This window comes from Salmo trutta, chromosome 1 (assembly GCF_901001165.1).
Source record: "Salmo trutta chromosome 1, fSalTru1.1, whole genome shotgun sequence".
Taxonomy (NCBI): Eukaryota; Metazoa; Chordata; class Actinopteri; order Salmoniformes; family Salmonidae; genus Salmo; species Salmo trutta.
In genome coordinates, this window is record NC_042957.1 from 59,341,396 (window position 1) to 59,356,478 (window position 15,083).

General features: G+C 43.8%; 1 protein-coding gene across 1 annotated transcript; it reads left to right on the forward strand.

The window, feature by feature from the left end:
* The first annotated feature begins 4,227 nt into the window (after window positions 1-4,227).
* Window positions 4,228-14,007, forward strand: LOC115203046 (uncharacterized). The gene is made up of 2 exons (XM_029767352.1): window positions 4,228-4,775; window positions 12,375-14,007. Exon 2 carries the CDS (start codon window positions 12,394-12,396, stop codon window positions 13,972-13,974), a length of 1,581 nt encoding a protein of 526 aa, XP_029623212.1. The 5' UTR covers window positions 4,228-4,775; window positions 12,375-12,393; the 3' UTR covers window positions 13,975-14,007.
* Window positions 14,008-15,083: the final 1,076 nt, after the last annotated feature.

Below are 15,083 nucleotides of genomic sequence, written 5' to 3' on the forward strand. Positions count from 1 at the left end.
TCATCCAACCTATCAGAGCTCTTGCAGCATGAACTGACATGTTGTCCATCCAAACAAAGGATCAGAGAAAGATCGCATAAGATACAGTTAGCTATAGCACTGCAGTGCATAAAATGTGATGAGTAGTTGACGCAAAGAGAGAAAAAGACAATAGTTGAACAGTTTTGAACAAATTAATTTGTTCAAAAATGAAGGAGAAAGAGCAGAGAGAAAGAGAGGGAGAGAGATTTTGTTGTATTTCGTTGTATACATAGAGGAATTATATTAATGTAGCTAGCTGGCTAAGGCTATCCAACACTTCCAATTCAAGGTAAGCCACCGGTGTAACTGCTAAACTGATTGCTGTACACTACTGCATGATTGTACACATGGGTTGGATTGATAGTAGCTATGTTGATTATGACATTAGCTAATATGGTGACAACTTTGTATGCTGTGTGTAGTGGTTATGGTATGAAGGTTTGACTTGGAGAGGTTTTGTCCACAAGTGAAGGGAAAATGTGAGAGGAGGAGAGCACATAAATGTGATGATGCTGTTTGTATGGCTGCTATGAAAGTGAACTGTGTGATCAGGGGTGTATTAATTCCGCCAATTCTGTTGCAAAACGTTTCTTAAACGGAAGCAAACGCAACAAAACGGGGATGGACCTACCTGAATTTGTCCAATAGAAACTCTCGTTTTAGTTGCAAAACGTAACGTTTTGAAAACCGTTTGGACTAATGACTACACCCTAGATCAGCTAAAGTGTGCACATTTTAGAGGGAGAGCGGGGGGAGCATCTCATACATGTACACACATACATGTACACGAGATGAATGAAAGACCAATGGATCACGAGAGTCATTTATTTATTTGACATTGAATGTGTCACTGTCTGTCACCTTGATTACACCAATTTGTCTCTTGACCTGTGTCAAGACCTATGTTATAAACATTCATTTGTAGGCTAGGTTGTAGCAACCTCATGATGGGTATAGGGCAAATTTCAGTATCATGCAGTAGCCTAAACCTATCACTGTTCCACGGGACTGGGTGAATGGAATATGAATGAGAGACAGTCATTCAATATTCTGTAATTGAAATAAGGCAATGCTCATTAAAAAAAAAGAAATCGTCCTCCCTAATTTTAAACAGCACTGACCACTACTAGTGTGTTAGTGTGTAGGCTATGTCTGGTCTGCTTTGGAACCCCATCACATAGCCTCTCTGACCCTCCCTTTCCCGTGAAATTCAATTTCAGGCTTGAGTGATTATTCCTCAGATATGTCTGCATTATGGTCGGACGCCTGTGAAGCAGAGCTCACTTACTGCTGGGGGGCGAGGTGAGATGCTCCCCCCTCTCTCCCTCCCTCCTCCCTACCTCCACCCAGACAGAGCCAGTCACACATTCATCATGAGATAGTATCCCCCCATCCCCTCAGTGACCCGACACTTTACCTCCGTGCCACCGAGGCAGGGTAGTAGCGTGGCCGGTGAGGGTGACTGGGGCGTTTCCAGGAGTCGCAGGCTAATTGGGTCAGATTGCGGTGAGTGGAGCATTACGCCTGAAATTGGAAACACATGTGGCCGCTCTTCGTACCCAAGTCTGAAAAAGAGGAGGAACGGGGGATGGTGAGGTTCATGAGGAGAGAGTTTAGATGTAGTAAGAGAGGGAGAGTTGAGGAGAGAATGTGAATGAAGGAGAAAGGGGGAATAGTGAGATGTGAGGAGATAAAGTGGACAAAGTGAGAGGGGAGAGAGACATGATATGAAAAGAGAGAGGGAGGGAGACATGGAAAGAGAGAGGCAGAGAGACATGAACATATAGTGGGAGGGTTAGAGAGAGTAGGGGGAGAAGGAATGAGAGTTAATGAAAGATTGGCACAGCCTGGGGGAAAGGGTGAGTTCAATAATTGAAGTTAAGTCTGACGCGTCTGCCTTCATGCCCCTGGTCTCTGGTGGGGGCAATCAGACTGTATAACCTCCACCCTGACAGCTCGGCTATTTGCAGTAATTGCCACAATTACACTGATATTTGGCTGAGGTACAATTGACGGGATATTCATTGCTATAGTAATAAATCCATGTTTGATGACATGTTATGTGAGGAAGAGAAAGGTAGACTGATTGGTTGAATGTGAAAAGTTAGGGTTTATTTGGAATTAGATAGACACAGCCTAGGGGTGCGTGAAAGTGTATCACATGATGTTGGTGCATTTCCAGTTTAAAATGTTTCTGTGTTTTATGAGGTTATTGGATTGGTGCAAATTGCAATAACATGATTGTATTGTTATGTTTGTTTGTTAGTTATTGATGCCAATTAGCTACATGTACATGAGATGAATGAAAGACCAATGGATCGCGAGAGTCATTTATTTATTTATTTATGACATTTCATGTGTCTCTGTGTGTGCATTTTAAAATGTGGCATGCATTGAAGCAGCACGGTCTCTAAATCTATTAGCAGAGAATGTTTGGATAATGTGATATGTGTTTCATGTGACAGAAAAATGCTTCAGGTGAAAGGGTGTAAAACAAAAAGAAGATATATCTGTACCTACTGATGTGGTTCTGGGAGAGAGAGAGAGAGGGAGAGAGAGAGAGGGGAGGGAGAGAGGGAGAGGGAGAGAGAGAGGGAGAGAGAGAGAGAGAGAGAGAGAGGGGAGGGAGAGGGAGAGAGAGAGTGAGAGAGAGTGAAATAACTTTTGTCCCTACATTTGTGTGTGTTGACCTTACTCTCACCGTCTTTGTTTGACTGTCATCTCTGTCAATACCTTGCTAACTCTCTCTCGCTCTCCCTTTCTCACTGATGTAACCTCGGGCAGAAATATCTAAGTGTGCACAGAACAAGTTCAGACAAAAAAGCAGAGAGAGAATGGTGGGAGGGTTCCAAGGACTGCCAATGACTGACACTAAATGCTGAGAGGGAGGAATGCCATGAGGGAGACACCGGGGAAGAACAGCAAAGAGCGTGAGGATATGAAGAGGTAATAACATCCAAATCTTATTTTAGGGCTGCTCCTGTATGTGTGAGAGAGATTGAGTGTATTTGATGGAGTGTGTGCGGCTGTGCGCATGTGTGTGTTGGGGGAAAACAGTAGCAGTCAGTCACAGAGCGATGTCTATCAACACCCCTTTAGGTCTGACTGTAATGACAGTGGTAAGAACCCCCATCTTTGAGTGAGTTCTGCATTTTAGCTAGTTCCACTATACACACCTGACCCGTTCAGCAGTTGGAGTTTGAAAAGTTCTTTTCATTCTCCCCCTCTTTCTCTGTCTCCTTTTCTGTCCCCATCTCTCCCATCCCAAAAGTCTTTCATGAGCAGTCTCACAGGGTTGTAACACAAGCCTCCTCTCTTTTGTCTCCATTCTCTTCCTTATCCTTTCATCTTTTTAAACATTCATGGAATAAAGGTTTTAGTGAGATGGAAACCACTACTTGGTAAAGAAAGAGTGTGTCTGAGAGACGCAGACACAGGGAAAAGGTAAAGCCTTCCTCTGCTCATCTACCAATTTATGGTTTCCTTTTCAACAAGAAACTTCAAGGTGGACTGACTCAGTGGATGCGCTGTTCTCCAAGGTCAAAAGAAGTGCACATCGGCTACATACTCAGCTGGTGCGAAGACCCATCTAGATGAACTGTCTTTCATAACTCCATTGTCTTCGCAGTAGCCTAGGTCTCAGCTCTCAGCCCTGGTTTCATCTCCACCAGTTTGTTGTGGAGTCGGTCAAACCTCAAACGTTGGCCGAAAGACCTACACAGTAGTCTAGTATACTAGACATGTGGTCTGGTAAATGTCAGCTATCTTCAAACAATCAGAAGATAGCTGTCCAAAGTCATCCAAATACCTCAAATTCTGATTAGGTACAGTATTTATGGGTATGTTATGATGTGTTATAGACAGTAGGCCTAGCTGACTGACGAGTCATGAACCTTAACCCAGTTTAGCCTCATGATTTCCCAGGGAAAGGAACGGTGAGGTAAAGGTAAATCATAGCTTAAATTATTATATTAAATCTATAATAATGTTTTTCTTTATCCATAATAAACAACAGTTAGGCTGTTTGGGGCTATACATTTTGTATTGAGAAAACTTGACATTCGATATCCCTCTCACAGATGTTCCTCGTCCTGTTGTTTCTTCTGTGCTTTCTTTCCCCCTCTGTCCTTTACCCCTTTCAAAAAACTCGCTCGCCCCGTCTTGTCCTCCCTCTCTTCCGCTCTAAAAGCAACCAGAAGCTATTCGCGTTCAGGCTACAGGCGGAGTTTTTGAGAACTGGGAAGAATTTGACAAACTTTGTTGATCCCAACGTAGCCTAAACGGACCGCAGCGCTTCGCTGCCAGTCGTTATAGAGACGTCGATTAGTTTACTGTGTATGTCGACTTCAATATAAATAAATTACAGTTCCTCTTTTCATGGAATATGAAGAACAACGTCAGGAGGATGAGATCTTGACCGAATCATGCATATATCTTTCTTTTTTCTTTTAGCAAACTTCGCGTTATATGTCTTGTTTAAGCGCGGTTAGGACGGAGCTGTTTTTGAATATTTATTTTTTCTTCCCATCGTTTTTTAAAATTATTGTTGTTTAATTCAAACGGACATGGCTAACTGATAGAATAAAAAAAATTTTGTGACGTGGGAAGTTAATTTGAATTGAATATGAAAACGTAACTTTTTCATTTAAACCAATATTGAGAGTTTTACCACTTCACCAACTCTCTCGGACCATTAGTCTATAACCAATGTGGTGTCAACTGGAAGGACGCGTGGTCCGGATCTCACCTAAACGGTACACATTTACTTGTCATGTCCTTTTTACAAACTGCAGTTCATGTATATGTTAATTTATTTGCATACGTATTAACACGAGCTATGGACACTTTCGGTTGCCACAGCGCATTGTTGGATAGCCTAATTTAATTCTCCATCACTGTTTTTTTTTCTTTCACAAGTATTCAGATAAAATAATAGGCTACGGATATAACCTAATCCTAATCTGCAGGTGTATGCTACAGATCACAGAAATTGACAGGTCATCACGCCAATTGATCCATAATCTACTGAAATCTTGCCTATAGTCTACTTTGTGGGAGTTTTGGACATTTAGGCTGTTGCTTACCTCTTGTGTTAAAAGTAATTAATGGCATAAAGTGCATAATATCCCTGAAATATTAGACTACTATGATTATGTTCCTTTACCAGTAGCGGAGTGCATTAAAGCCACAATCCTGAGTATGTGTTTCAGCCCAACAGCAGACCCTCACTTGGTTTGGTAGGAAGCTGAGCGATGGGGTTTAGGAAATGTAACCACTCTCGAATTCATAGTGGGGCTTTGAATGCAAGTACTGACAATCTATTGCATGCATGATAGTTTAAAGCATTTTGCAGCAATACATTGTTTGCTTACTGAAATAAATAAGGCCTACAACCTTATATGTTGTGTTCTAATGGAGTAAGAAGACAGTTATATTAAACTCATGAGGAATAATACATTATATACTTCAAGAATCAATGGTTATATCAGTCACTGAAATAAAAATAACCAAAGAACAGCAGGAAATCTTCCAGATTATGCTTAATTTGCCGTGCAAACGTGGCCCTTTGCATGTAAATAATGACGTGCACCACCTTCAGTTGGTTAAATGCTTAAGGAAAACGTTCTGGGTTGTTCAATGACGATTAGGTAACAACATGGTACCATATGGAATGTTTCCTTCATGGAGGCTCCCTTCTGGTAGACAGCTTCATTCACACTGCACTGCTGCTCTCCTTTCTTCCTATGATCAGATTGACTGTCATTTATCCTTTGGGTTAGTGCCTGATTAGATTTGACAGGTCCTTGTATGTTCATGTTTATGCTGTGTGTGTGTGTGCTTTTTTGTGTGTGGTGTGTGTGGGTGTCCTAACGAAAAATGTATCAACCCCTACAAAAAAATGTCCATTATTTATAATCCACCTAATAATTCACATTTTGTGTTTCTACAGGATTATTTTCCTGCTATAGCAAATATGCTCAAATTAAGATTCTGTGTGTGTGTGTGTGTGCGTGCGTGCGTGCGTGCGTGCGTGTGTGTGTGTGTGTGTGTGTGTGTGCGTGTGTGTGTGTGGAAATGTGAACTGAAAGAGCTGTACACAGAGCCAAGGCCAGAGAGAGGCCAGGGTAGATACCCAGTTAGACTAAAGCGTGGAATGACACAATCATAGAATAATAATTAATGGGATGTTTGCGCAGAAGGACTGCTAAGCACTGTTACGTGCTCAAAACTCATGAGTACAATGCTTTTACTCAGTCTCAGGCCATACAGAGACAGAGAAAAACAAAGACAAACATTAACCTGCTGTAGTGTTTCCTCTGCTCTAGGCACAGCAGGTGTCACAGGCGTGAAGTTGATCTCTGTCACAGTTAGGCTATGAAGAAGTCCACACATTGCACTGACTAATCTGGTCTATGGACGGATGATTTCAGTACACACACACACATGTCCATAAGGTTACGTGTGATTATGATTATCCCGACTGGTCTGGACCTTGACATAATGAATCATCTCAGACGGACAAATGGACATCCGGCCCATTACCCACACATGAAGGGGATTAGTTGTTAACAGGATAATTGCACAGTAGCCACTCCCAGGTGTGGAACCAGTTTAATGGATTTCTCTTCTCACTGTTTCCTAACAGAGCCTCCCAGACTAATTCTAGCTTCCCAGTCTCATTCCTCTCCATCCTCTCTCTCACTCCTCCTTCTCTGTCATTTCAGACCCACAATATACTTCTCAGGTAACCATCTAAAAGATAAGTCAAAACAACAACCATAAGGCACCTATCCCTAATCACCAGGTTTATTAGTGAGATTTAGGCCTAGCTGTAAGTTGTACGTATGACTTTGTTGTAGCAGTGTTATGTTGAAGATCATTTAAAAAATGAGTGTGTTTTTGAACTGTTGGGCAGTTTGGTTTTCTGTAGGAACTTGGGGGAGTGTTTTGGTTTGGGGTTAGAAGGTTTGTTTTGACAGGGTTTGGGGTTTGGATTGTTCGTTTGGATAATGTTTGGAGGTTTTGAAAAATTAGTTGGGAAAGTGTAATGTTTTCTTATAGTTTTAAATCTGTGGTTTTGGGATCTTTTTTCTATAGACCGAGTGTGTTCGTATGGGGGATTGGGTTGTCTATTCATTTGTTAGATTGTTTGAGATTTGCTGATTGGGACAGTGTTTGGGTCTTATCCAGCTGAGGAGTGAGGAGGTCCTTGTCTGGCCAGGCAGGGAGTGTAAATGGCGCGTGTCATTGTAGCAAATGGAGCATGATGATGAAAAGCTCCTGTGCCACAGAGTACACATCGCTCGCTGATATGGTCTCCAGCGCGTGTGTCTGCCTGCCTGTCTGGTGTGTGTTCTCAGAAAACCTTACAACCAGCTCTTCCACTAAACACACACACAGCCTTAAAATGTTTTTTTTATATACATGATCCCCATGTATAAAAATACATGGGGATCATAATGCCACTGATTGAATAATTGACTGTCTCTGTCTCTCTCTGTCTATGTCTCTCTCTGTCTCAGTCTCAGTCTCTGTCTCTGTCTCTGTCTCGGTCTGTCTCTGTCTCTGTCTCTATCTCTGTCTGTGTTGTCTGTTGCCACATGGCACAGTGCATGTTCATCTATAATTGACAGTGCTCTTCTACAGCTCACCATCTGTCTGGGCTGGAACTAACCAGAACCCAGAATGGCACTTCAGGACAATTTATTTGCATACAGCACACAGCACACCTGTGTTTACGAACTTACGGATGGCCCTGTACCAATAAGAGAAAACAGGAAATGAGTCCTTTGATGTGATTTACGTATCACCAGGGAACGAGGCCCACAGCATGCAAGCATAAATGCATGGCTGATGTGTCATCTAATGTCCTGGTTCTTTCACTAATCACTACTGCATTGTGTCCCAGGTGTGGTCAGGTGTAGTGAATTTCCTGTCATTTCTCTTTCTCTCACTATCTTTCTTTCTCCCTCTCTGTCTTTCTCTCTCACCTATCTACCCCCTCTATCTATCTCTCTCTCCCTCCCCCTCACTCACTCTCCCCCTTCCCATTTCTCAGTCTGTTGTCTGGTCTGGGGACACCTGAAGGTAGCAGTAAACCCACATCCCAGACATTCTGAGCATTCTACCTTTTTTAACTCTTTCTAAATGTCCTCCTCCCCTTTTTCACACAACAACAGATACATAGAAGTGACACATGACTCAGTGTTGGAAGTGGGTTCATCTTTTTCTGGGTGGAGGCCATATGCTCTCCCAGAGGAATCCTCATAATCATGGTTGACTAGTCCTACATGATGTGTGACACCATCATGATATGCCACATATGTAGCAGGCCTCTTCAGACAAAACGCAAACCAGAGGAAGGCATGTGTTGTTGCTGTACTGATCAGTGTTTCCCTTATATTCCTTTAACAGTGGCGCATAGCCGCTGCTAAATTGTTGGCGCCAAGTTCAGAGTGACAAGTTCAGAGCGACAAGTTATAACAAGTTACATATCTTCCTCAGATTCTCATCAGACCATCCAAGAAACCTCCCAGGTAACTAGCTAGCTAGTTTGTAATCCTGGAAGTGCAGCCAACCATAGAGATAGAGGACTCTAGTGCCCAAAATCCAGTTTGAGCATGGGCAGCGCCATTGAGGACTTTTACCATTTTGAAGTAGTCAACTGGGTGGGACTTCCTATGGGTTAAGGAAGGATCACATAATTCCATCCAGGTCATCGGGGGGGGGGGGGGGGGGGGGGGGGGGGGGATCAGCCATAACTGCAGGTGACAGTAAATCACCAACCGTGGCTTTATACCTGTTCAAACAACACACTCCAGGTGTCAGTTGTTTACCAACTCAGAAGTAGTAGAAGAAGAAAATTAACTATTTCAAAATGGAGCCCTCAATGGCGCTGTCCATGCTCTCACAGGCGCCACAATGGCACAGATACAATGTTGAGTCCTCTAACTATCTCTATGAGCCAACCCTACAGATGTAGGATCTTAATTTGATCACCCTGTTGCAGGATAACTTTCCTGCATTGCAGGATAACTTTCCTGCAATGCAGGACATTTTAAAACTTGTTGTGTATTTGAGGTTTAAAAAGGCTTCTGAAGTTTGTAATTTCCGCTTTGAAATTTCAGACTGATTTTTCGTAAAGGGAAAATCATAAACCCATACAAAAATGTCCATTAATTATAATCCACATAATAATTTACATTTTCTGTTGCTGCAGGACAATTATAATAAACATAATAATTTACATTTCCTGTTGCTGCAGGATTCTTTTCCTGCTGTAGCAAACTGGCTCAAATTAAGATCCTACATATGTAGATGTTTGTAATAAGTATTATACAGTAACTTTACGCTAGCTAAATTATTTTTAGGGTTCATATATAATTGGCTGGGGATGTCATTGAGGTCATGAGATAAAAGGAAACTGTCCTCGATTTTCAGAAGAGTTTTAAAGGAAGAGAACATAATTACAATTTGGAGTAGAATGTCCTTTCAAAAAATCCTTAATGTTACACTTTTACATGAAACTGCCAATCCAATGCCATAGTTGACATACTAATATGACACTGAAGCTCAGTCAATAGATTATTATTGTAGTACCATATTATCTTGAAAATGTATCAAGTTGAATATGATGGTGTGCTTTGCCCTCTGGTGGCAGGTGTGAGTGAGAGGACAGAGGATCAGGGAATTGGTTAAAATCAAATTTTATTGGTCTCATACACGTGTTTAGCAGATGTTATTGCGGGTGTAGCGTAATGCTTGTGTATCTAGCTCCAACAGTGCAGTAATATCTAACAAGTAATATCTAACAATTTCACAACAATACAAACAATACACACAAATCCAAAGTAAAGGAATGGAATTAAGAATATATAAATATTTGGACAAGCAATGTCAGAGCGGCATAGACTAAGATACAGCAGAATAGAATAGAATACAGTATATACATATGAGATGAGTAATGCAATATGTAAACATTATTAAAATGACCAGTGTTCCCTTATTAAAGTGGCCAGGGATTTCAAGTCTATGTATATAGGGCAGCAGCCTCTAAGGTGCTACTGATGGCTACAGTATTTAACAGTCTGATGGCCTTGAGATAGAAGCTGTTTTTCAGTCTCTCGGTCCCAGCTTTGATGCACCTGTACTGAGCTCGCCTTCTGGATGATAGCGGGGTGAACAGGCAGTGGCTCGGGTGGTTGTTGTCTTTGATTATCATTTTTGGCCTTCCTGTGACATCTGGTGCTGTAGGGCAGGTAGTTTGCCCCTGGTGATGCGTTGGGCAGACCGCACCACCCTCTGAAGAGCCCTGCAGTTGCCGTACCAGGTGGTGATACAGCCCGACAGGATGCATCTGTAAAAGTTTGTGAGGGTTTTAGGTATCAAGCCAAATATCTTCAGCCTCCTGAGGTTCAAGAGGCACTGTTACGCCTTCTTCACTACAATGTCTGTGTGGGTGGACCATTTCAGTTTGTCAGTGACGTGTATGCTGAGGAACTTGAAGCTTTCCACCTTCTCCACTGCGGTCCCGTCAATGTGGATAGGGGGGTGCTCCCGCTGCTGTTTCCTAAAGTCCACAATCAGCTTTGTTTTGTTGACGTTACGTGAGAGGTTATTTTCCTGGCACCACACTCCCAGGGCCCTCACCTCCTCCCTTTAGGCTGTCTCGTCATTGTTGATAATCGGTCCTACTACTGTTGCGTCGTCTGCAAACTTTATGATTGAGTTGGAGGCATGCGTGGCCACGCAGTTATGTGTGAACATGGAGTATAGGAGGGGGCTGAGCACACACCCTTGTGGGGCCCCTGTGTTGAGGATCAGCGAAGTGGAGGTGTTTTTTCCTACCTTCAAACCTGGGGGGCCCAAGCTTAATGATGAGCTTGGAGGGTACTATGGTGTTGAATGCTGAGCTATAGTCAATGAACAGCATTCTTACGTAGGTATTCCTCTTGTCCAGATGGGATAGGGCAGTGCGATGGCGATTGCATCATCTGTGGATCTATTGGGGCAGTAAGCAAATTTAAGTGGGTCTAAGGTGTCAGGTAAGGTAGAGGTGATATGATCCTTGACTAGTCTCTCAAAGCACTTCATGATGATAGAAGTGAGTGCTAAGGGGCGATAGTCATTTAGTTCAGTTACCTTTGCTTTCTTGGGTACAGGAACAATGGTGGACATCTTGAAAGAAGTGGGGACAGCAGACTGGGATAGGGAGAGTTTGAATATGTCCGTAAACACTCCAGCCAGCTGGTCTGCACATGCTCTGAGGACGCGGCTTGGGATGCGGTCTGGTCCGGCAGCCTTGCAAGGGTTAACACGTTTAAAAGTCTTACTCAAGTTGGCCACGGAGAAGGAGAACCCACAGTCCTTGGTAGCGGGCCACGTCGGTGGCACTGTGTTATCCTCAAAGCGTGCGAAGAAGGTGTTTAGCTTCTCTGGAAGTACTAGTGAAGAGGTTACCAAGGTTCCTCTGGTATCACTCATCATTCATCATTGTGTTCAAAGGAGGTTGTGATGTAAACTTTCAGAGAATTGGCCAAGGGCCAGGATTTTCTGGAGCTTTTTAGAAGGAAAACTGTTCTTCAAGTATTTCTGGTTTCACTTTTTTAATGTTTCCAAATCTAAGTTCAGCATCTGTCACAACAACAATTAAGTGATTAGTTCAGTTATTACTGTGAAATTCCTTATTTTCTGCCACAAGGCAAAACATTTATTGGATCAAAGCTTGCGTATTTACTTGTATGCTCATGTATGTTTTTGCAAACTGATATGCACCAAACCAAATCTGTTTATAGAATTGACCAAAGGGACTACTTCGCACACAACCATAGATTGTGCACAGAGGACCAACTGCAACTACAAACATTTGATGTTTTATGCCATTAAAAGTTGAAAAAAGCCTTTCGAAACCCTAAGGCCTCATTATGACTGCTTGAGTTGTAATTCATTTCCTTTGGCTGTGAGATGTATGACCCACAGTCTACACACATACCAGGATTATAGAGGCTCCATTTGAAGGCCAACAACCGGGCGGCAGCCAACCGGGCAGCCAACCGGGCAGCCAACCGGGCAGCCAACCGGGCAGGCAGGGGATCTGTTCTGCTGCATGTCCATTGTTCCACAGTCTCCTCACATGGATAAACTGAGCCCATTTTCCATAAGTTCTGCTAAGATTATAAAGCTACCTCTACACTTCTAGAGTTAACAGTAAAGCTACAGGTTAGCACCAGTAAAATGCTTGTTTTACCTTTTCATGAGAGTTCCACATTTACTGTATTGAACACTGTTTTAACCCCATTTCTCTTTCTCTCCTCTTTCTCTCTCTCCCCCCATACCCGTCTCTCCATCCTCAGTTGATACGTGTTGGGAGTGATGCACTGGCTTCCCCTGGTTGCCATGGTGATCGCCTCGGCCCTGCCCTTCCCTCACAACCCTGTGACCATTACTGTTGCTGAGATGACGGAGCCCGGCAGTAGCCTGGACAACCACACAGAGGACATCGATGACTCTTCCAGTCGCTCCCCCGGATCTTACTCCACACTTCCAGCTCCTCAGGCCTCTGTGGACTACAACTCCCACAGTAATGCCTCACTCAAGGACTACAATGTGACAGCTGATTCTGGAAGAACAGACAGTACAAAACACCTCAGCGTGATGGGTGTCAAGAAAGACTACAATAACCTCTCCATAATTAAAGAGGAGGTGCAAACTTTGAAAGGGAAGCGAAAACAACAAAGTTATCTGTCAAAAAGCAATTTTCATACAGAAAACCCGAACAGCGTTGGTTTAAATAAATATTCTAACACTGATGGAGGAAAACTCAGGAGCACCAATGGCAGCAGTTATCAGGACTACCCCTCCCAGGAGAACTATGTACAAGGGGACTATAAACCAGACAGCAGAGCTGGTGATGACAGCAGTTTTAGAGACATGGCTCAGAAGGAAAACCATCATCACTCTCTAGACCCCAGGACCGATGAACAGGATCTCAGACCTCCCAACATGTATGTGGTGGAAACTTACAAACCTTCCACTAATGCTGGACACCACAGTAAAACTGGGCCAGATCCCTCCAGTCAGAGGACCCCGCAGAGAGCAGAGGCTAGGACAGAGAGCAGTGATAACAGGGGAGAGGAGGGGAGGGAGGGTGGGCCTGGGGCAGGGGCTGGGAAAGGTCCGGATCTGTCAGAGGAAGGAATGGAAGTAGGACTAGGGTTAGGGCTGGGTCAGGGGCTGAGAGGTGTAAAGGAGAAGCAAGAGCTGCTGTTTTTAGATGCACACCCGCGGGTCCTTTTCTCTGCCTCTCCTCCAGAGCACCCGCCCCTCCTCCTCATGCTGGAGTCAGGCATGTTGCCCATAGAAGGAGAGGACAAGGAGGAGGAGGAGGAAGTGTCGGACGCAGACGGATACATGGAGGGTCATGGGGACAGAGAGATGGACAGGAGTGTGCCGCTGAGCTGGGTGGACACTCTCAGTGGAGCCAGGGAGCCCCCTCGCCCCGCCCCCAGGCACAAGCGCTCGCACTTGTCCCACACCAGGCGGGGTGAGATGCCGGTGTGCGAGTCGGAGAGCGTGTGGGTAACGGACAAGACGACGGTCATCGACGATAAGGGTAAGACAGTCAACATCGTGCCAGAGATCAAGACAGTCAAGGGGGCGCTTAAGCAGTACTTCTATGAGACTCGCTGCCGTCAGGAGGGGCAGCAGAGGGGCGGTGGGCCGCAGCGGGAGGCAGGGGAGGCAGTGACAGGGGCCGTAGGTGTGTCCGGGGCCAGCTGCCGAGGCGTGGACATCAGGCAGTGGGTGAGTCAGTGTAAGGCCAAGGACACATATGTCCGAGCCCTCACTGTTGACAACAGCGGTCTGCAGGGCTGGAGGTGGGTCCGCATCAACTCGTCCTGCGTGTGTGTCCTACTGTCCAGAGTAACCAGGAAAAACAGAGGAAGGGAGTGAGGGCAGGAGATGGAGGAAAGGTGGAGAGGATAATGTGGAAGAAATGTTAACACAGATAATGCTTGGGACATTGGATGTAATGTCAATGAGACAGTAGGTGTTACTTTATAGGCCAGGGTACCTCTTATCCAGAGCGACTTACATTAGTGCATTCTTCTTATGATAGCTGCACTCTTACAATAAAAGAGATCCAAAAGGGTTCTTCGGCTGTCCCCATAGGAGAACCCTTTTTGGTTCTAGGTAGAACCCTTTTTGAAGTTCTATGTAGAACCCTCTGTGGAAAGGGTTCTACATGGAACACAAAAGGGTTCTACCTGGAACCAAAATGGGTTCTTCAAAGGGTTCTCCTATGGGGACCGCCAAAGAACCCTTAGGTTCTAGATAGCACTTTTTTAAAAGAGTGTAGGCGAGACAACCCCTCCACCCATCACGGGCTCAGTGAGAGTGACTACACAAAAACAATAAAACCTCAACACTACAACTTAGGGAAAACTATCATATCAAAATAGTGATTTTAGAAAAGTACTGTTTGTTTCATAATTGTTTTCATATCATATATGTTATTGCTGAGTAATACTGTATGTAAGCATGAGTTTTAAATTAATATATTTCTTTACATATGTGTACAATATGTGAACAGTATGCTTTTATGTATGAAAGTATGTATATTTATAGAGAAAGGTATGTGGAATGATAGGTTTGTTGTTGTTACATGATTCCAGCCTCTGGTGTCTGGCCTCTGCTCTGAATGGGAGAGGAAGGGACTGGCAGCACCTAGTGATTTAGCCTGATACTGCTCAACACTCCATACTGAGCACTGACCATCCCCAGTCCTCCTTTGTGAAGTCTCACAGACAACATTATCACTGAGTGCTTTAATAGTAAGATAGAGAGGAGAATTGAGCCATGTATACTGTGAGCACAATGCTGGGTGTCATCATGATGCCCATACTGTTGTCATGAGAGCAACAGTCCATTTACAGTGTAGCCAATCATATGTGATCAGAACATTTGAGTGACCAATAGAAACCATGCAGCAGTGTGACAACCACAGAAGCATTTTATCTCTATCTCTCCCTCTAGTTAGATCATTAGATGATTGAAGAATT

Bases quoted from the DNA above. Each gene is read 5' to 3' on its own strand.
- LOC115203046 (XM_029767352.1), top strand. From the start codon at position 12,394: ATGCACTGGCTTCCCCTGGTTGCCATGGTGATCGCCTCGGCCCTGCCC.